Source organism: Sprattus sprattus (assembly GCF_963457725.1).
Source record: "Sprattus sprattus genome assembly, chromosome: 8".
Taxonomy (NCBI): Eukaryota; Metazoa; Chordata; class Actinopteri; order Clupeiformes; family Clupeidae; genus Sprattus; species Sprattus sprattus.
The window spans coordinates 5,440,324-5,461,751 of NC_137927.1; the positions used below are offsets into that span (position 1 = coordinate 5,440,324).

The window sequence follows — 21,428 nt, forward strand, 5'->3', positions numbered from 1 at the left end:
TGAGTTACTTAGTTTTGCTTGTCATGTTGGAGTAGAGAGAAACTGATGATTTTGGTATCGAAGTACATGGTCTTCTCTGACTGATGACACTTGTGTTTTGGTGGTGGAAAATGTCTCCACAAAAAAAAACATCAGGGTGTTGTAAAAGGGAGTGTGGTAAAGCTCTTTCTCTATACATAGGAAAACAAATCTTTTATTATTTTCTTAATCTCAAAATTATGAAATACCTTTGGCAATATACTGCATGTCATCACTTCTTTCAGAGTCAATGTTTCAGTCTCACAACCACAGGAGCTCTGTCTCAATCAGCTTCAGAACATTCCGGAGCCCTCCGCAACAGCAGGCCGAGGGTGAGAAGATGGTACCTTCCAGTGGGGGGTGGGGGGGGGGGGAGTCGCACCGCTGGGGCGCGGCGGCTCGGTTATGTTCAGTCTGTGGTAGTGTGTGTCAGAAGCAGCAGGAGTTCTGCGGCTCTGTTCAGTCTGTGAGAGTGTGTGTCAGAAGCAGGACTCCTGTGACTCTGTGTCGGGCTGCACGGACAGCTTCTCCTGCTCTGCGTGGTTTCCATTGTTTCCATTGTGGAGAACTGCATACCTGTGGCCGCAAGGAAAGAGAAAAACCGAGAACAACATTATTGGGATCAGTTCAACATCTTCTAGGAAAGCCACTCCACTGTCACAGACACCCTCCGCTATCACCGTCACCCTGACCGGTCACCGTCACCCTCTGCGCTCCACCAAAACACGGGACATTAGCTGTGGACGCTACCGGCCCGAGGAGCAGGAGCAGAACTCGTCTATGGACTGATCCTAAGCAGATGCAGCTGGCACCTGGGCCGGAGTCCCCAGGGGACGAGAGAGAGACGCTCAGTAAGTGCAGACCACAGGAAAAACACACATGCCCTCTCCAGCGCTGAGAGAGCCGATCTGTGGAAACCTTTAGAGATTTGAGACGATTGAGTTTGGCATGGCCGATGGCAGCTCCTCCAGACTCCACAGTTTGTGTTGGCCGTTCCACAGAAATAGAAACTTTTCACCTTAAAAGCCACAGCCAGTAGACCGACCAAGTAGTCGTTACAGACTACTTGAAGCTATTGAGAATCACTGTTAGTGCATTTGGACATTTCATAAGGAAGATCAGGTTTACTACTTCGTAAATGGAAAACATATAAAAACCTTCAAGTGAGCAAAGTATAAGGTCTACTATTTTGGCATATTCTGGAAAACTGAAAACCTTTATAAGAACATACTTAACTAAACTAGACATTCATACTCCATTCCACACCATCACCGTTAAGAAATATTAATTGGATTTAGCCATTATCATTAAAAAAATTCAAGCTCTATAAAGCAACATTAATTGGATTTAGCCATTATCATTAAATAAACGTCCAGTACAGCATTCATTCATAATTCCTGCTCCATGTGTGTGCGCTCACGGATGGATTATCTAATCGTAGTTAATGAAATGCTAAAGCTAACCCTCCTCGCCACACTGACACTGCTAGAAAGCACCCCCTGACTCTGCATGCAGGTCATGCCATGTGACCTCTCCTCCTGAAGAGACCAATGGAGATCTGTATCACACGGGGCCCAATGCAGACTTTTGTGCAGACATCATGTAATACAAACAGCTCATTCTCCACCACAGGTCAAACCCATTCAAAAAACCGGAATGTCATTGCATTGTCATCTAGTGAGGCAGGATTTGAAGTTCACTGTAATTCCATGAAGTGTGACTCTCGCTCGGTGTGACTGTTCATACCCCTTCATTTGTTCTCCTCACACCAAGCAGGTCAATTCCCACCTAGGGATTATCGCATGTGATTGCATCACACAGTCAAGTGTTGTGTTTGTCCTTTTCATCTCTCGCTGGTTAACTCAGAGTGGTGCATACATCTGTGGCTAACCGGCAGTGGTCGGGGTCATCCCTGAGACGCATGTTAAGCTTATGTAAACAGTGTGTGTGTGTGTGTGTGTGCATGTGTGTGTGTGTGTGTGTGTGTGTGTGTGTGTGTGTGTGTGTGTGTGTGTGCATGTGTATGTGCTGGTCTATTTTCTGTGTGTAGGACAATGATCACCAGCGCTGAAGAGGTCACGAAAACCATTAAAGCCCGCTCTGATAAACAAGCAGACCCGGCCACTTCCTGCCGGGCAAATTGGCCGTGACATTCAGCTTTGGGAAAAAAGAGAAGGGAAAACTGAGGAAAAAACTCGGAAAACCTCTTATGTTGTGGGTTTTAAAAAGGAAACGTGCAGCAGGTTTCCAATGAAGCGAGACCCCAAATCGTTGCCACATTTCGGTCTTCTTGTTCAACAATGCGCTGTTTGGGACGGTGCAGTGATCTCTACAAACAAAGCTCTGAAAGAACTACTGGCAACAATGAGCAGAGAATGACAAAGAGGACGGAGAAGGACAGAGAGATAGATAGAGAGAAAGAGAGAGAGAGAGATAGGGGTGGGTTACTCCATGTGAGATATGGAACTCTAAAACAATTCTGAATGACAGGTCCTTTGTCATGGAAATGTTTTTCTCTCCCTGTGGTGGTGGCTGCACCAGCACCAATCACTAACCAAATAAAGAAGTGCTCGTGGTAAGAACTGATTACAACCAAGTTTCTGAAAATAAGTATCTGAGGAAGTGCTGAGATAAGGAAGGAAGCTTACAGTCCCTCAGGAAAATAAACCCCTGGCCTGAGCTCATACATATAGTGAATGCATGCTGAAGACAGCCAGTCTGGGGGACCTGTGTGAATAAACTGCTCCCTACTGCACAGGCACACGCACACGCACACACACAAACACACACTACCACCTGCGTCTTTGTCTGAATCCTCCACCACATATACTGCCTACTGTATGTTATGAACTGGCGGAGCTCATCCACAATGAACTGGAGTGGTATGTGTGTGTGTGTGTGTGCGTGTGTGCGCATAATGCCAGCACCCTGGAAACAGCCAACCACAATGTCTTTGCCGCATACAGAGAGATACATGGGAACACTGCAGTGGATGTGAGCATGCTGTGTACGGAGACAGACATCCAGCTGAGGGCCATGTGTTACTGTAACATCACTCTGTTTATGTGTAGGAGGTCCTAGAGGTACCAGGACACACGACGCCATGCACCAGGCCCCAGTCACACACACACACACACACACACACACACCCCCACACACACACACACACCCCCACACACACACACACACACACACACACACACACACACACACACACACACACACACACACACACACACACACACACACACACACACACACACACACACACACACACACACACACACACACACACATAGATGAAATAAATAAGTGGAGAAGAGAGGAGAGGAGAGGAGAGGAGAAAACAGGAGGGAGGGTTTAGATAGGAAAGGAGAGAAGAGGGGGGAGATTAGAGGACAGGAGAAAAGACGGAAGAAGAGGAGAGAAGAGGGGGGAAAGGAGAGAAAACGGGGAAGAGGAGAGAAGACAGGGAAAGGAGAGGAGAGAAGAGGGGAGGGGAGAATAGAGTAAGACATTCAGTGTGAGTGTTTTGGGTGACTCATCCAGAGTAAGTGGTGTGGAAGCACCTCTGCATTAAGGAAAGGTCAGTTTCTCGGCTCGGAGACGAAAAACACCCATTTCCTTAGAAAAGAGACACACTGGCCCAATAAAAAAGAAGTATACCTCCAGAGAGATATATGAGGTTCTAAAAGGGAACCTGAAGAACAGGGTCTCCGACTGAGGGGGGGGAATTAAACAAAATGAGGTCTCTTGCCCAGGCACATTGCTTAAAAAGGAATCGTCGCTACTCAGCTCACGTATATATAAACACAGCTCAGAGGAGCGAGGGCAAGGGACAGCCATCTCACCATCACTCAGACCCCTGTGGCGTACACTCAGACGGATCTCAGCCAGAACCGCGCCGGAGCCGACTGCTGGCTGGGTTAATTATGCCTTGCCTGAATTCAGCTGGCTTCCTACTAAGAACCGTTTCATCTAAACAAAGTTTCCTGTGGGAATGCCTTCATGCGCTTCCGCTGAACTAGGCCAGTGGAGCGCATTAATGACCTAATTTTACCAGCCGAATCAGCACGCAGCAATTATTCACTGATAAATATGTCAAAAGCTGTCAAACATAGTCCATAAAACATCCATCTGACAGGCTGGTGGTTTATTCCCAGGCTGCTGGCAGCATGACGGGGGGACAGATTTGATGGTGATGTCTGTGTGTGTGTGTGTGTGTGTGTTTGTGTGTGTGTGCGCGCGTGTGTGTGTGTGCGTGTGTGTGTGCGTGTGTGTGTGTGTGTGTGTGTCGGCAGACGTCAGGCTTGCCTGTGCCTGGCATGTGTGCTTGGAGGGCAGAGATCATGTTGATTGGAGGGCAGTTGATTATCAATGGTATTTGTGCTACTGTGTTCCATGCCACCACTGCCACCATCCAGTCACCACACACACACACACACACAGACACACACAAACTAACACACACACGCACCTGAGTGTGTCTGTGTGTGTGTGTGTGTGTGTGTGTGTGTGTGTGTGTGTGTGTGTGTGTGTGTGTGTGTGTCTGTGTGTGTGCGTGTGTGTGTGTGTGTGTGTGTGAAGGCTCAGGTGAGTGAGCTGCTCACCCTGCTCCTCTTGATACCATCTGTAATTTCCAACTCCTAAAGGAGGAGAGATGGCCTGCCTAGCAGAGACACAGATCTCCTCCTGAAGGAAGAGTGATGGCCAATCGAGCTCACAGACTCCTACAGCAGGAAGAATGATGGCTAATCGAGCTCACAGACGCGCACCTCCTACAGCAGGAGGAGGGATGGCCAATCGAGCTCACAGACGCGCACCTCCTACAGCAGGAGGAGGGATGACCAATCTAGCAGAGATATGCTGTTTCTGTTGGCCACACCACATCAAGAAAACACAGACAAAGTTCAGCTCAAACGCCTAGGGAATTTAATGGGAAGTTCTCTAATCCTTCAAGCCAGGCTTAACTCCATTTATAGTGGAGAGCAGACCAGCCTCAGGTGAGCAACACTGCACAGGTGAAACCTATCTGCCAGAAAAATAGGAACAGAAACCTAGACAATCCAAGCCATCAGCAGGGGTAGCCAAGACAAACGTTACTGTGACACCTTCAGGGGCAGGGGAATATAACCGATGCACATCTCTTATAGGAGGAGGACGGATGGCCAATCTAGCAGAGAGAGAGATACATGTGTCTTATAGCAGAAGGACGGATGGCCAATCTCGTGTGTGTCTCCTCTCTCTCTCTTTCTCTGTGTATGTGTGTGTGTGTGTGTATCTTTGTCTCTCTCTCTCTGTCTTTCTCTCTCCCTCTCTCTCTCTCTCTGTCTTTCTCTTCATTTCTATTACTGCGCTGTAAACCCAGACAGTTCTACTAACTCATTAACATTATGTATTCAGTACTTAAAACCTGGTATTCAGTTGACCCAACTTAAAATGTATTAGTTTTCTGAGCAAGTGCAGACGTTTTAATTGTATAGGAATGTATTTGTTTGAGTTAACATTGCCTGATAACTCAAAAAATGTTAGTATCTGACGTCATCAACGTCGTTGAGAACACCATTGCAAAGCTCTTGCAATGAGAGACGGACACAGCAGACTTAAGGTAGAGGAGTCGTTTAGTAATCCAGAGGTTGGAAGGTCGCTAGTTCGATTCCCCACTCCTCCTTACCAAGTGTATAAGTGTGAACCCCTAAACTGCTCATGACCTATGAATGCAAAATTCCTTGTCAATCGCTTTGGATAAAAGTATCTGCTAAATCACAGATGTAAATGTAAATGCAGTGGCAACACTGGGAAGGTGGTCGACCAATGACAGTTCTCTCTACAGTAAGAGCTTGCTCAAGAACTTGGAACGTAAGGAAGATACCCTTTCAAAAACTTGTAAGGGCGTAATAACTAGTTTGAGAAAGACCCAGAGAAACACATATATCTGACAAGTCTAAGTCCTTTACGATTTTGGAATAATATGAGTTCAGAGAACTCAAAAATTATGAAAATGATAACACAAAAAATCAGAATAGCCGATGTATAAGTTTTGAGTTAAGTTTACTTAAAAAGAATAATATATGTACTCAAATTTTCTTATGTAATCGGTTACATCAAAAGTTTTGAGTTCTCTGAACTTGTTCAGGTTTACAGTGTGTGTGTGTGTCTTGATCTCTCTCTCTTTCTCTGTATGTGTATGTGTGTGTGTGTGTGTGTGTGTGTGTGTGTGTGTGTGTGTGTGTGTGTGTGTGTGTGTGTGTGTGTGTGTGTGTGTGTGTGTGTGTGTGTGTGTGTGTGTGTGTGGAGGCTCCCCGGGCGTCAATGGGCGTCATGTTTGGTGACGGAGAGCAGACACAGACCTGTTTCATAAGAGCACCTATTCCACCCATAAACATGTCAGCAGTGCTGTTAAGACTGGAGAGGGGAACTCACACACACACACACACACACACACACACACACACACACACACACACACACACACAAACTCTCCCACCACCAGGCGCTGTTGTGTATGTAATTATGTGCGTGTGTGTTTGTGCATGTGTGTGTGTGTACGCTTGTGTGAGTGTGTGTGTGTGTGTGTTTGTAGGCATGTGTGTGTAAGCGTGTGTTTGTGTGTGTGTGTGTGTACGTATGTGTGTGTGCAGGCCAGCAGGAAAACTGATGGGGCTGCTGTATCAGGGGCCTGAAAACACACAACATATCAGTGTACATTGCAGTGCCCCCCACTTCCCAATGGATTTAACATGTGTGTGTGTGTGTGTGTGTGTGTGTGTGTAGGGTGGGACCCTGGGGGATCTTGGGTATACTGAAAATATTTCACACTATAGCTTGTGTGTGTGTGTGTGTGTGTGTGTGTGTGTGTGTTTGTGTGTGTGTGTTTGTGTATAGTGGCAGGTGGCCTAGGGTGGATCTTGAGAGAGATGGGCCTGAACTCTGTGACTTTGCAGGGGCCTGGTGCCTAAGCAGACCTGCCCTGGGGATGACCCCTCCACTGAGACAGGACCGGCACAATTACACTGAGTGTGATAGGGCCAGAGAGACACGCTTTGATTCTGGGAGAGAAGATCAACAGAGACCCAACAATGTGGTCTGATTAGCTGGTCAATGAGTACTGTGGATCTTACAGTGAGTTCCTGTAATATAGCCAGCCAGGGTAAGATAAACCAAGAGGAAGAGAGAGAACGAGAGAGAGAGAGAGAGAGGGATAGAGTGACAGAGAGAGAAAAAAAGAAAGAGAGGGCAAACCAGGACAATTCCTCCAGCATAACCATGCAGGATAAGTGAGAATGTGAGATATTCTGGGGCAGAACTCCCAGAGAAGGAGAGGGTAAGAGAGAGAGAAAGAAAGAGAGGGAGAAAGAGGGAAAGATGGAAAGAAAGAGAAAAAATAGAGAAAGAGCAGGAGAAAGACAGAGTCAGTTCATGGATGTGTGGTTGGCTGTGGGAGTCCACAGTTAATCAGAGTTGCAGCCAGATGATTGATGCGCCAGGCAGCCGCATGTGGAAAGACAAAGGGTCTGTTTTAAAGGAGTGTGTGTGTGTGTGTGTGTGTGTGTGTGTGTGTGTGTGTGTGTGTGTGTGTGTGTGTGTGTGTGTGTGTGTGTGTGGGTGTATGGTGAGAAAGTGAAGGACAGAAAACGCTACAGAGAAGAAAGGCGAATCTCAACCTGAAAAGTTACTGTCTTCAGTAGGGTTGTGTGTGTCCTTGTGTGTGTGTGTGTGTGTGTGTGTGTGTGTGTGTGTGTGTGTGTGTGTGTGTGTGTGTGTGTGTGTGTGTGTGTGTGTATGTATGAGTGTAAGTGTGTGTGTGCATCTGTGTGTAAGTGAAGTGTGTATGTGTAACATCCTTACTTCATTCCTATACAGCTCATGGTTTCATTCACATCACTCCTTCATCAGTCAACACAGCACGCGTGAGGCTTCAGAGATGAGAGCCGCCGGCCCTATCATCACACTGAGAGGCAGACACAGCCGTCACTAGAGACACACTCATTCAGACACAACACACTCCAGTCACACCCTCACTCAGCTTCAACTCTTCTAAGCTGTCACTACATGAAATCTGTCCCCGAATCCAACTGACCGGACCCTAGATGGGAGCATCCATACTCTCTCTCTCTCCATCCCTCTCTCCTCTGCATCCATACTCTCTCTCTCTATCCCTCTCTCCTCTGCATCCATACTCTCTCTCGCCATCCCTCTCTCCTCTGCATCCATACTCTCTCTCTCCATCCCTCTCTCCTCTGCATCCATACTCTCTCTATCCCTCTCTCCTCTGCATCCATACTCTCTCGCCATCCCTCTCTCTTCTGCATCCATACTCTCTCTCTCTCCTCCCTCTCTCCTCTGCATCCATACTCTCTCTCGCCATCCCTCTCTCCTCTGCATCCATACTCTCTTCATCTCTCTCCATCTCTCTCCATCCCTCTCTCCTCGGCATCCATACTCTCTCTCCTTCTCTCTCAACCCCTCTCTCTTCTGCATCCATACTATCTCTCCTTCTCTCTCAACCCCTCTCTCTTCTGCATCCATACTCTCTCTCTCCATCTTTCTCCATCCCTCTCTCCTCTGCATCCATACTCTCTCTCTTCATCCCTCTCTCCTCTACTTCCATACTCTCGCTCTCTTCATCTCTCTCTCCTCGGCATCCATACTCTCTCTCCTTCACTCTCTCTTCTGCATCCATACTCTCTCTCCATCCCTCTCTCCTCTGCATCCATACTCTCGCTCTCTTCATCTCTCTCCATCTCTCTCTCCTCGGCATCCATACTCTCTTTCCTTCACTCTCAACCCCTCTCTCTTCTGCATCCATACTCTCTCTCCATCTCTCTCCATCCCTCTCTCCTATGCATCCATACTCTCTCTCCATCCCTCTCTCCTCTGCATCCATACTCTCTCTCTCCATCCCTCTCTCCTCTGCATCCATACTCTCTCTCTCCATCCCTTTCTCCTCTGCATCCATACTCTCTCTCTCCATCCCTTACTCCTCTGCATCCATACTCTATCTCTCTCCATCCCTCTCTCCTCTGCATCCATACTCTCTCTCCATCTTTGTCATCCCTCTCTCCTATGTATCCATACTATTTCTCTCTCCATCTCTCTCTCCTCGGCATCCATACTCTCTTTCCTTCTCTCTCAACCCCTCTCTCTTCTGCATCCATACTCTCTCTCTCCATCTCTCTCCATCCCTCTCTCCTATGCATCCATACTCTCTCTCTCCATCCCTTTCTCCTCTGCATCCATACTCTCTCTCTCCATCCCTTACTCCTCTGCATCAGTACTCTTTCTCTCTCCATCCCTCTCTCCTATGCACCCATACTCTCTTTCCTCCCTCTCCGATGCATCCATACTCTTTCTCTCGCCATCCCTCTCTCCTATGCACCCATACTCTCTTTCCTCCCTCTCCTCTGCATCCATCTCTCTCTCCCTACATCCCTCTCCTCTCTGCCTCCATACTCTCTCCTCCCTCTCTTTTCTCTGTCTCTCCACTGAGAGTACTAAGGCAAAGGCCTGTTGGCAGAAGCCTCTGTTGCTGACAGTGGATCCCACAAGCAAAAAGACCTGACTAGCGGAAATCTGCTGTTTACCTGCTGTGCTGAGTGTTGTCTCAAGAGGGGGCAGACTGTGGGTGTGCGTGGGGTGAGGTGTGGGTGGGGCTGGGGGGACGCCAGGCATTTATAATTCATAGCAGAGTGAACTAGGGTGGCATGAATTGTGGGTAACAATTAAATTTGAAACCTTCATCGTTGAGGCATTCATTACCATGCTGTAAAAACATGGCATGAAACAGAACACGTATTGCTGAAGCTAGTTCCAGAGAAGTGACCTCATTTATCTTGATTGTCTTTGGGGCTAGTCTTTATGATAGCGATGAAGATGATGACATGTGTTGCCTGGCCCAGTTTCCTGGGTGTTTTGACTGCTTGGTAATGAGCTGTTTTATTGGCCTTCCACACTCTGCTTACTGACGTTCCCATAAACACAGGCCTCGTCTGATCTCACAACCACCTGCGTCCTCTTCAGGCCCAGCTAGGTGGGAAACTGCTGACAGTGATGGACTTATGTTGATGATTTAGTCATGAAGCCTCTAGTTTTAAACAAGCCAAAACCCCATTCACATGAAATTATATATATTTTTAAAAGAAACACTTTCGTGTCTTTCCAGGTCCACAGACCATCATCTGAATATGAATGAAAATAAATCAATCATGCATTTGGACTTCTGTCTGTCTACATTTCTTTTCTGTACTTCATTTTTTGTTCTTTTACCGTAAGTTTCACTTGTTTTGCTGACAAAGAGCAGGCCTCTCCCAAATGGAAGGAATTAGTCTGCGCTCTTCATGGCGCTGTCAGCGAGACCTGCAGCTGGGCCCGTGCCAGCACTACCACGAACCGACGGCCGTCCCGTTCCACTTCCGTCTCATCCGTTAAACAAACACGTATATTTATGTGATGCCCTGACAGCATTAAACAAACAGCCCTGGATCACGTGCTGCTCGTAGATCACACACACACCTCGTCGAGAGAAGCGGAATGTGTGTGATAACAGCACTTTAGATGGCCAGAGAGGAAGCCTGCCTTCTTTCCCTGCATGAACAGTTTGAAACTCCACGGCGCTGTTCAACTGGACCAAAAGCCTCAAAAGCCCTCTGGCCAAATTGTCATTATTTTTCCTGCAAAATACATCACTGAAAACAGCATACTGCAAATTTCAACTGCTAGTTACATTAAACCTACGCCTGCTTTTTTAACCTCACTGCTAAATGTATTCACGAAAATAACATACACCACATGTCATTACTGAACGAGACAAAGATAAGTTCCTTTTGAATGAAGTCAGTCTCTTCCAGCTGCTGTTAAGCCCTCTTTCTTCCTTGCGTTTCCTTTCAGCATAGTCGATAATAAAATGGACTCTGTGCTTGATTTTCTGTAACATCACAGTGTCTGTGAACCCACTGTCATTGAGTGTGAAGAAATGTTCCGTGACTAATGATCCATGTCCACTGCTCCCTCCAGGCTTCAAAAGTCAATGGAGACATGAGGCCATGAGACCAAGAGACCATGACACCACGGAGCAACACTGGGAGCAGGGGACCAGCGGAACGTACACACTCGTAAATTTCCTGGTTTATAGCACCTGGAACTGGACCACACACAGATCGTATGCGAGGCGTCGTTGTTTAAACACACTTCCACTGAAGGACACTAAATCCACAGGCAGACCACAGACACACAAGCAGACACACACACACACACACACACACACACACACACACACAGATATGGCCCAAAACCCACACCGTGAGCAAGCACAGGTACTATGGCAGCATAATGGAAAAGCCAGTCCAGCAATTTCATCTCTGTTCCAAAAAGGGCAACAAAACACACACACACACACAGATATGGCCCAAAACACACGCACACACAGATATGGCACAAAACACACACACACACACATACACACACAGATATGGCCCAAAACACACACACGCACATACAGTCATGGCCCAACACACACAAACACACACACACACACACACGCACACCGCACACGCACACACACACACACACACACACACACACACACACAGATATGGCCCAAAACACACACACACACACACACACACACACACACACACACACACACACACACACAGATAGCCCAAAACACACACACAAACTGTACAGAAAAGGCCCCTGGAGTCCAGACTGAAACTCCTGTTGTGTCCTCTTCAGCACACACACCATCCCCCCTCAGAGGTTTTAGGCTGGGGATGTTTAAGTAAGTCCCTCACTGGTCAGGGTTTGCTTGAGTGTCTCTGCACTCAGCCCGAGAGCTGCTGTAGCAATTGGTCTGAGACAATGCAAAACCCACTAACATTTGATTCCCTCTACGTTTGGGGAATTGGATGTTTAATGCAGGACAGTGCTGCTAAAATGTGCCACCACAACACACATATTTACATATAATTACTAACACACACACATATATACAGTATAATGTACATTATATATATATATATGTATATATATATATATATATATATATATATATATTATGGCATGCCGTTCAGGAAATTAACATTTGAATATATATATACAAAAGTCTGAATATATATACAAAACTCTGAATATATATACAAAAGTCTGGATATATATATACAAAAGTCTGAATATATATACAAAACTCTGAATATATATAGAGAAGTCTGAATATATATACAAAAGTCTGAATATATATACAAAACTCTGAATATATATATACAAAAGTCTGAATATATATACAAAACTCTGAATATATATACAAAAGTCTGAATATATATACAAAACGAAGTCTGAATATATATATATAACAGGGATTCTTGAGACAAGGGACAAGTTGTCCCAGGTGTTGGCCTTTTGATGCTGTTGAAATACAATCTCCCAGGTTTAACATTTTTAACCATTTTGTCATGTTTGCCGGACAAGCCTGGGATTTTGTCAACATCATAAGACACCAAGAAACATTAAAAAAATGTATTTTGAATAAACTTATAGCAGTATTTTGACTTTTGGAGGTTATTTTAAGTTGTGTTATTCTATCCATGTTTTTAAACAAATACATTTACTTTAAAATATTTATATGATCAAGCTGCAGATTATTATAACTAGGGAAATATACATTTACAAATGTATGTTTTATTCTCAAAAACAAACAATGAGGGTCAGAAATACAGGTATTACAAATTTATTCAGGAAATGCAGTGTTTTTATTGAGATAATCTGAGACAATGTAATAAAATGTCTTTTTAACAACAAAAATGAAGAGAAAACTCATCTTATGGAGTTGACGCACAACAGAAATTATGATATTCATGAAATGTTAAATACACAGAAGATATATTATTAAAATAGGAAGTAATGACACTACAATAGTAATGTATAAAATGTAATTAAATGGGCATATGGTACATTTAAGTCCCATTTGTCAACACCATAAGGTAAGTCGTCAACACCATAAGACAAAATGTCTTATGGTGTTGACGTCTAATGCAGTCTAATGGAGTCTTACGGTGTTGACGAAATCTTCTATTTTCATCATAACATGTGATTTCTTTGCAGAAGCCATCTTGTTTTTCACTAGCTGCATGTGGCCTCAACAATAAAGTTAGATTACACTTTTATTTCTTAATAAAATCACATAAACCTTGAATTTTATCGTCCACGGTGTTGACACTCTATGGTTGTGACATAGCTGGTTTTATAAAAGAAGATAATTCAGGAAAATGTTTTAAATATTTACTAACCAGAGCAGTGGCCTCATGGCATGTCCACCAAACAGGCAGTGGAAAAGGGGTCCTTAGAGAGTGAGTTGGCCAATATAATGCCTGATTTTTTGCATTTTTTGAAAAATCTTATGGTGTTGACAGAAACTCCGGACACAATTTCAATCACGTAAAAAGTACATAAATATATTTTTTAAGTAGTAAATTTCTATACAGTTTGAATAATTACTTAAAATACATGATCACAGTAGCTATTGTGTTTTTTTTATTTTATTTAAAACTATTATTTAAGTATTGTAAAGTCATGAATCTTCCTTTCGGACAAGGGTATTTTTAGGTTCAGGCAGCACACTAGGTGATGTAAAATAATAAAATATTTGTAAAAAACATTAATTAACGTTTTGTGGTATAAATAAGTTCTTGTTTAATTGTTTGATCTAATTATTTCACATTTTTTAAACACATTTTAAGAATTACGATGAGTTTTATCTCACGGATATGTTTTGTCCCTCATCTCAAGAATTCCTGATAAAACAAAGTCTGAATATATATACAAAATGAAGTCTGAATATATATACAAAACTCTGAACTCTGAAGCGCTCAATCCGTCTTTGTCCGCCATATTGGATTGAGCGCTTCCTATTAAATCAATGGTACCAAAATGTTTGTAATTACGTATTTTCTGCTTCATGAAATACTGTTTTTCTGTTATAGTGTTCAATTTTGACATTGATTTCTCACTAAAAATGCAATAATAACACGTTTATTTTACACTGTTTGACTTCACGAAGGATATTTTTAGAGGCAGGTTCCCCATTGACTTGACGTCTTGTCAAAACCTTCGTAATTCCTTGTTTTCTGCTTCATGAAATACTGTTTTTCTGTTGTATGGTAGGGTGACCAGACGTGCTCTTTTTCGGACATGTCCTCTTTTTGAGACCTAAAAAATGCGTCCAGCAGGGATTCCCAAATCGTCCGGGATTTTGCCTCGTCGGGTGCTTCACAAAATGTTATGTCTGCGAGTAACTAAGGGCAGACAACTTTCTGTAAACACACCCGTGACCATTGACTGGTTGTATTGTCCTGTAGTACCTTATGTTATTTATACCCTTGGAATGGCCAACCTATCTAGGTCATGGTGAGTATTATTTTGTAGAAGGGAAATGGTCAGTAGCAATCTATAACACAATTATATGCTTATCCTACATAAACTATGGAAACTATTTAAAAAAAACCTATTCAATTCAATGAATAATGTCTTATTTTCATTGGCATATGCTATGAGGATTTCTGGGTAATCATTTTTTGTCCAATGTCAAGTCCCTATTTGATCACGTGACGAGAGGATACGATGTAGGCTATCCCATTTAAACGTAAAAATGTCCTTTGTTAAGTCAAACGATGCAACATGAACGTGTTATTATTGATTTTTTTTTCTCCAAAAATCAATGTTTAATTTTAGCCATATAACAGAAAAACAGTATTTCATGAAGCAGAAAACAAGGAATTAGGAAGGTTTTGATGAGACCCCAGTCAAGTCAATGGAAGACTTGCCTCTAAGGTGAAGTCAAACGGTGTGAAATAAACGTGTTATTATTGCATTTCTAGTGAGAAATCAATGTCAAAATTGAACAATATAACAGAAAAACAGTATTTCATGAAGCAGAAAATACGTAATTACAAACATTTTGGTACCATTGATTTAATAGGAAACGCTCAATCCAATATGGCGGACAAAGACGGATTGAGCGCTTCAGAGTTCAGAGTTTTGTATATATATTCAGACTTCGTTTTGTATATATATTCAGACTTTTGTATATATATTCAGAGTTTTGTATATATATTCAGACTTTTGTATATATATTCAGACTTTTGTATATATATATTCAGAGTTTTGTATATATATTAAGACTTTTGTATATATATTCAGACTTTTGTATATATATTCAGAGTTTTGTATATATATTCAGACTTTTGTATATATATATTCAAATGTTAATTTCCTGAACGGCATGCCATAATATATATACGTATATATATATATATATATATATATATATATATATATATATATATATATATATATATTATGGCATGCTGTTCAGGAAATTGACATTTGAATATATATATATATATATACAAAACTCTGAATATATATACAAAAGTCTGAATATATATATAAAAGTCTGAATATATATACAAAACTCTGAATATATATACAAAACTCTGAATATATATACAAAACGAAGTCTGAAGCGCTCAATCCGTATGTGTCCGCCATATTGGATTGAGCGCTTCCTATTAAATCAATGTTTGTTATTACGTATTTTCTGCTTCATGAAATACAGTTTTTCTGTTATATTGTAAAATTTAGACATTGATTTCTCACTAGAAATGCAATAATAACACGTTTATTTTACACCGTTTGACTTCACGAAGGATATTTTTAGAGGCAAACTCCCCATTGAGTTTGACTTGGGTCTCGTCAAAATCTTCGTAATTCCTTGTTTTCTGCTTCATGAAATACTGTTTTTCTGTTATATGGCTAAAATTAAACATTGATTTATCGCTAAAAATGCAATAATAACACGTAAATTTTGCATCGTTTGACTTAACGAAGGACATTTTTACGAGGCAAGTTCCTGTTTGTGAAATGTGCCAGTGGAGGAGGCAGTATTGAACAGGCAATTAGAGTAAATAAAGCTTTACAAGAGCAGAGAACGCCCAGAACCCATTAGCAACCCTAACATTAACAACCCTAACATTAACAAAAGAGCAGTCAAGAGCAAAGGGTTAGTCAAGGCTTAGGAGAAAGGTAAACTCCACAAGTGAAATGTGACAATAGCCTGAGCAGCACTGGGTGGATTACAGAAGCCCTTGGCAAAGAGCACCAGGGTCTCAACCTGAGGCCTCTTGCGCAACAATCACTCTTACGTGACTCCGGCAGACTCGTATCACAGCTACATACTAATGTGACACTACACACTATTATACTACACAATATCACTATCATAGTACACTACACACTATAACTATCATACTACACTACACACTATTACTATCATACTGCACTACACTACACACTATTACTATCATACTACACTACACACATTACTATCATACTACACTACACTACACACTATTACTATCATACTACACTACACACTATTACTATCATACTACACTACACTACACACTATTACTATCATACTACACTACACACTATTACTATCATACTACACTACACACTATTACTATGGGTTTGGTATATTCCATATGGGTTAGTTGAGCTGTCACTGCCGGGCTCACTGACAGGTCCCAGCCCTGACATATTTCCCAGGCAGCTGTGGAGTCGGTGTGTTTCAGAAGAGTAATGGCTGTGTAGGAACACACACTAACTCTGCTCTCATTGGTGTAGCCATGACAACAGCATCATTACAATGACATAATGGCCTCCGCATTTTGTCACAGATTGATGTGACACCCATCCGGAGGTCCGTAATTAAACCTTGACCTACATTCAGTTCTGCACGGTTCCATGTCACATGTGTGAGGTTCTCTGCCAATAGAGTCGCTCGAGAACCAAGACTTCACGGATGCATATTTTACTATTTATGGCTCTATCAGGTCGGAGGCCTGAGAAGCACACAGGATGAGATGCCGGCCTAATCAATGGTACGACTGGATGATGAAGGGTGATGGGAGTGAGCTAAGGGGTGGGGGGGGGGGGGGTGTTGAGCTGGTCTTTGACTACATATGGCAGTACCATTCAAAGAGCTATGACAACCATCATGCTTACAGCTCTGTAAATGGCGCTGCCATCTGCATCACTGTTTCTCCGATAGTCCCCCGTCCCGCATCTGCAGAGGAGACAGATAGTGACGACACACAGACTGAAGGAAAGAGAGAGACTACATCTAGATCGAATCTATCGAATTGCCTGTCTAACATTTACAGATAAAAAGACGAACACAAAAACAAATGCAGAGAGAAAGAAAGAAAAAAGAAAGAAAGACAAAGATGTATGGACAGTGAAAAAGAGAGGGATTAGAGAGATACAAGACATGCAGAGAGAAAGAAAGGCATATACATACATACTGTATGAAAACAGGAGAGAAAGAGAGGTGTAGATAACTGCGAATGAAGAGTCCGGTGTCTGGCGTTACACCGGTGATAATTAATCAAATGTGTGTTTGAATGGGTATCGGGGAGGATGTGTGTCAGAGCGGTTGTGTGTTCAAGGAGAATGAGGAGTCGGTGAGTTGGGAAGCATTTGTCATGAGAGTGAGATCGATTTCAGACGCGCCTTTCTCGAGCCGGACTCCGGCACGATCCCGTGCTCTGTGCCGCCACGCCGTGACAAATGTGCAGACATGAAAACGTGGGAAGGAACAAAAAAACGCAATTGAAAACAGAAAGGACCATTTATCATTGATATTACAAGTCCTGGCACAAATGTGATGTGATTATTTCTCTCGAAAATGCCATAATGTGGGTGCACTGAAGAAGAAGCAGATAATGATATGATTAACACTAAAAGGTCTATATCCCTCGTCCGGGATATTTTTATTTTTGAGTTTTCGTCTTAGAGACATAAAAAGAACAACCACAGAAACATTGAACCATTTTCTAATATTATTGCTGAGGTCTTCGAGAATAGAATCATATATTCCATTTGTGCATCAATGTTTTTAGTTAAGCAAAATGTACAAAAACATCAAGGCATGTCAGACAACTTAGAAAAGTCTAAAAGGCCTTGGACCTTAGAGTGTTAAACCCAGATTAAAGAGTTTTGTCTTAATCAGATAATTTCCCTCCCATAGTTCTCCTCTGACTTCTGTCTCCCTGTGAGATAAAACCTTCCAATCTCAAAAGAGGGAGTGTTTAGTGCCCTTGCTCTCGCTTGCCGACGCAGCTGGTGACTGCGGGCTGTAAATGATCACCTCGATTAGCCTGGTCTTCAGCTAATGTGCCTTGGGGCTGGAGACAGGAGTGCTGTCGTTAAAAGTTTGAACAGGGTTGTTGTGTTCAAGGTGACATCTCCAGTTCTATGATGCTGCGGCCCACTTTTCTAAGTGTTTCTTAGGCACTTAGGGTGATTGGGTGGAAATAACAAAACCAGGCATTATTATTCTCTGAAGAAATCCTCTGACGAGTGTAAGCAGAGAAAAACTGATACGTGTGTGTTTTACCACAGCGCACAGCGAGAGGCCTCTGCACTTCATATAAAACTGGACACAGAACTCAGACAGGATGAGAGAATCAAGTTCGCTGAATGACTGAATTCCAAATTCACTTCAGATTTCTACCAATCATCTATCTATTTCATGCAGACAGGTCAAGAATTGTCTATTATAAAAAAAAAAATGATTGACAGTTATCTCTTATCAGGTTTGGTGTTAGATTGTTTTCCCTGCTCTTCTGTCATTCCTATCGCTGTTCTTTAAGTTCTGAAAACCCAGGGATATGGATGGAGTTCTACACCCAGGATATGTATGGAGTTTTAAACCCAGGGATATGGATAGAGTTCTACACCCAGGGATATGGATGGAGTTCTACACCCAGGGATATGGATAGAGTTCTACACCCAGGATATGGATGGAGTTCTACACCCAGGATATGGATGGTGTTCCAGGTTTATGGACGGACTTCTAAGCCCTTCATCTCACTGTTGTGTTTTCGTGTTTTCCTGTCTCTGCTCCTTAAGGGGAAATGGTCTGAGCTCATGGTTGTGGGCTATGAGTATCTTCAGCAGTAGATGCCTCACAGTTGAGCCCATCTCCTCCTCCACGGGCGTGTGTCTGTTTCATCACTCTCACCTCCTGGTGCAGACGCTCGCTCTCATCCCGCTCCAGGGTGCCCTGACCTCACATTCCAGCCCTTCTCTGGCGGCTTCCAGGCAGCCTGCCGCAGTGTGTGTTAATTAGAACCATCCCGGAGAACCAGCCGGAGCTCTAAGTCAGACGTGGTCTCCAGCCCGCCCCGCAACCAGTGATTGGCATTTATTGTGTGTGGTGCAGACAAACTGGAACCTCAAGGACTACATGATCTCTACCAGGAAGTGTCTGCGTAAGGGGAAGGCGGGTAGTGGTGTTCAGGGACCACAAATGTTGTCAGTTAAGGACAAATGGTGAGTCATACACACACACAGACACACACACAAACACATACACACACTGGGATGATGGTTCCTGTGTCATCTTGCGAGAACGAGGTGTCAGCACACCTGAACAAAAACAAGCTCTGCTGAGGACCTGGGCCAAGTTAGGAAACGGCGTCACAAAGACAGCACTTGAGAAATGGATGACTGTACCAACATGCTCTCCATTGCCTAAAGTAATCAGGCTCTCAGGGTCGGAAGCACTTGGCTCCGGGCGCTGATGTGCACCCTCCCTGCCTCTTGTGGTGGCACTGAAAGGGTATGGCATTCACTGTGATTGTCTCATTCAACAGCCTATTCGCAGGGTCATTTTAGTGTGCTAATTAAAGTTAGCATTGTGCAGTTTCCTCGGAAAAAGAATGTGAGTGGGAGCACTGAAGAGTTTTAATAGTACATTCTGCATGATATTGTACTTCAATAATTGCTGCTAAATGATGTGTACTTGTGTGTGTGTGTGTATGTTGTGTGGGTGCGTGTCTCTCTCTCTGTGTGTGTGTGTGTGTGTGTGTGTGTGTGTGTGTGTGTGTGTGTGTGTGTGTATGTGTGTGTGTGTGTGTGTGTGTGTGTGTGTGTGTGTGTGTGTGTGTGTGTGTGTGTGTGTGTGTGTGTGTGTGTGTAGCAGGAAGCAGTCCTTTCTGTATCACTGGTCAAGTCTTGAGCCTGACAATGACCTAAAGCCAGAAATCACATGAGGAAAAAGCGACTGTGGTGTGCCGAGCTGATAATACATAAACCACATTTAGGCATTTTTACTATCAAATAAAACCACATAGTTGGGCTTTATGGGCGCTGCCTTCTGAAGCCCCTAAAAATAGACACACAGTATACTCAGGCTTTGAATGTCTCATTAATTTTAACGAGCCAAATGGCTTGAGTGTTATCAGAGCAGGCGAGAACGCTCTTCTTAGATCCAAATCTGCTTTCACAGGTCTGGAGTTCTCTTTGTCAGACAAAGGGAATTGCTGTATGTGAAGCACACACACACACACACACACAAACACACACACAAACACACACACACACACACACACACACACACACACACACACACACACACACACACACACACATATTTCCTGTCACATGTTGAGTTGAAAGATGAGAATGCCACCGACTGATGTGAAAAAAAGGGTCAAAGAAAACTCACTGCAGGATGTCATAGGCACAACCAAATGATTCCGGAAAGCGCACATCACAAGCCAAGTGCACAACAGGCAAAGGGCAAAAGGAAGGATGCAAAGTGTGGAGAAGAGATGAGGTAAAAAAAAGAGAGAGGAAGAGAGAGACAGGTGAAAGAGAGAATGTAGAAGAAAGAAAGAGGGAGAGAGACACAGGAAAGAGAGAGAGAGAAAAAGCGAGGGAGAGCGGGAGAGAGAGAGAAAGAGAGAAAGAGACAGAGGAAGAGACAGAGAAACAGAGAGAGGAAGAGAGAGACATGTGAAAGAGAGAATGAAGCTGTAAGGAAGAGGGATAGACAGGAAAGAGAGAGAGAAAAAGCGAGGGAGAGCGGGAGAGAGAGAAAGAGAGAAATAGAGAGAGAGAAAGAGACAGAGGAAGAGACAGAGAAACAGAGAGAGGAAGAGAGAGACAGGTGAAAGAGAGAATGAAGCTGGAAGGAAGAGGGATAGACAGGAAAGAGAGAGAGAGAGAGAGAAAGCGAGGGAGAGCGGGAGAGAGAGTGAGAAAATGACTCACTTGAGGGTTCCACGTAGAGCCTTAGACAGCAACTGGCCTAGTGTTGCAGAACCAGAGGAGAAATTTGGAGACAGAGGAGCAACCACTGGAGAAGGAGAAGAACGAAGGAAAAAGAGGAGAAGGGTTGAGGGATGAGGGTCAGGGAGAAAGGGAGGGAGAGAAGGAGAGAGGGAGAAAGGGAGGGAGAGGAAACAAGAGAGGGAGAGAAGGAGAAAGCGTAAGATTAGGAACAGCAGGTTATAGACACTGAGCCACTTTAACATGGCCATGATTAGAGAGAAGTCAGTCATTGT

General features: G+C 43.5%; 1 protein-coding gene across 1 annotated transcript in view; it reads right to left on the reverse strand.

The window, feature by feature from the left end:
• Positions 1-471: 471 nt before the first annotated feature.
• htr4 (5-hydroxytryptamine receptor 4) overlaps positions 472-21,428 on the reverse strand; it is a gene marked incomplete at its 5' end in the record, with an annotated part of 77,389 nt that continues 56,432 nt past the window's right edge. The window contains one exon of the mRNA XM_080843089.1: positions 472-594. Within this exon, the coding sequence (XP_080699215.1) occupies positions 498-594 (97 nt within the window). The 3' untranslated portion in view covers positions 472-497. The remainder of the gene's footprint in view (positions 595-21,428) is intronic.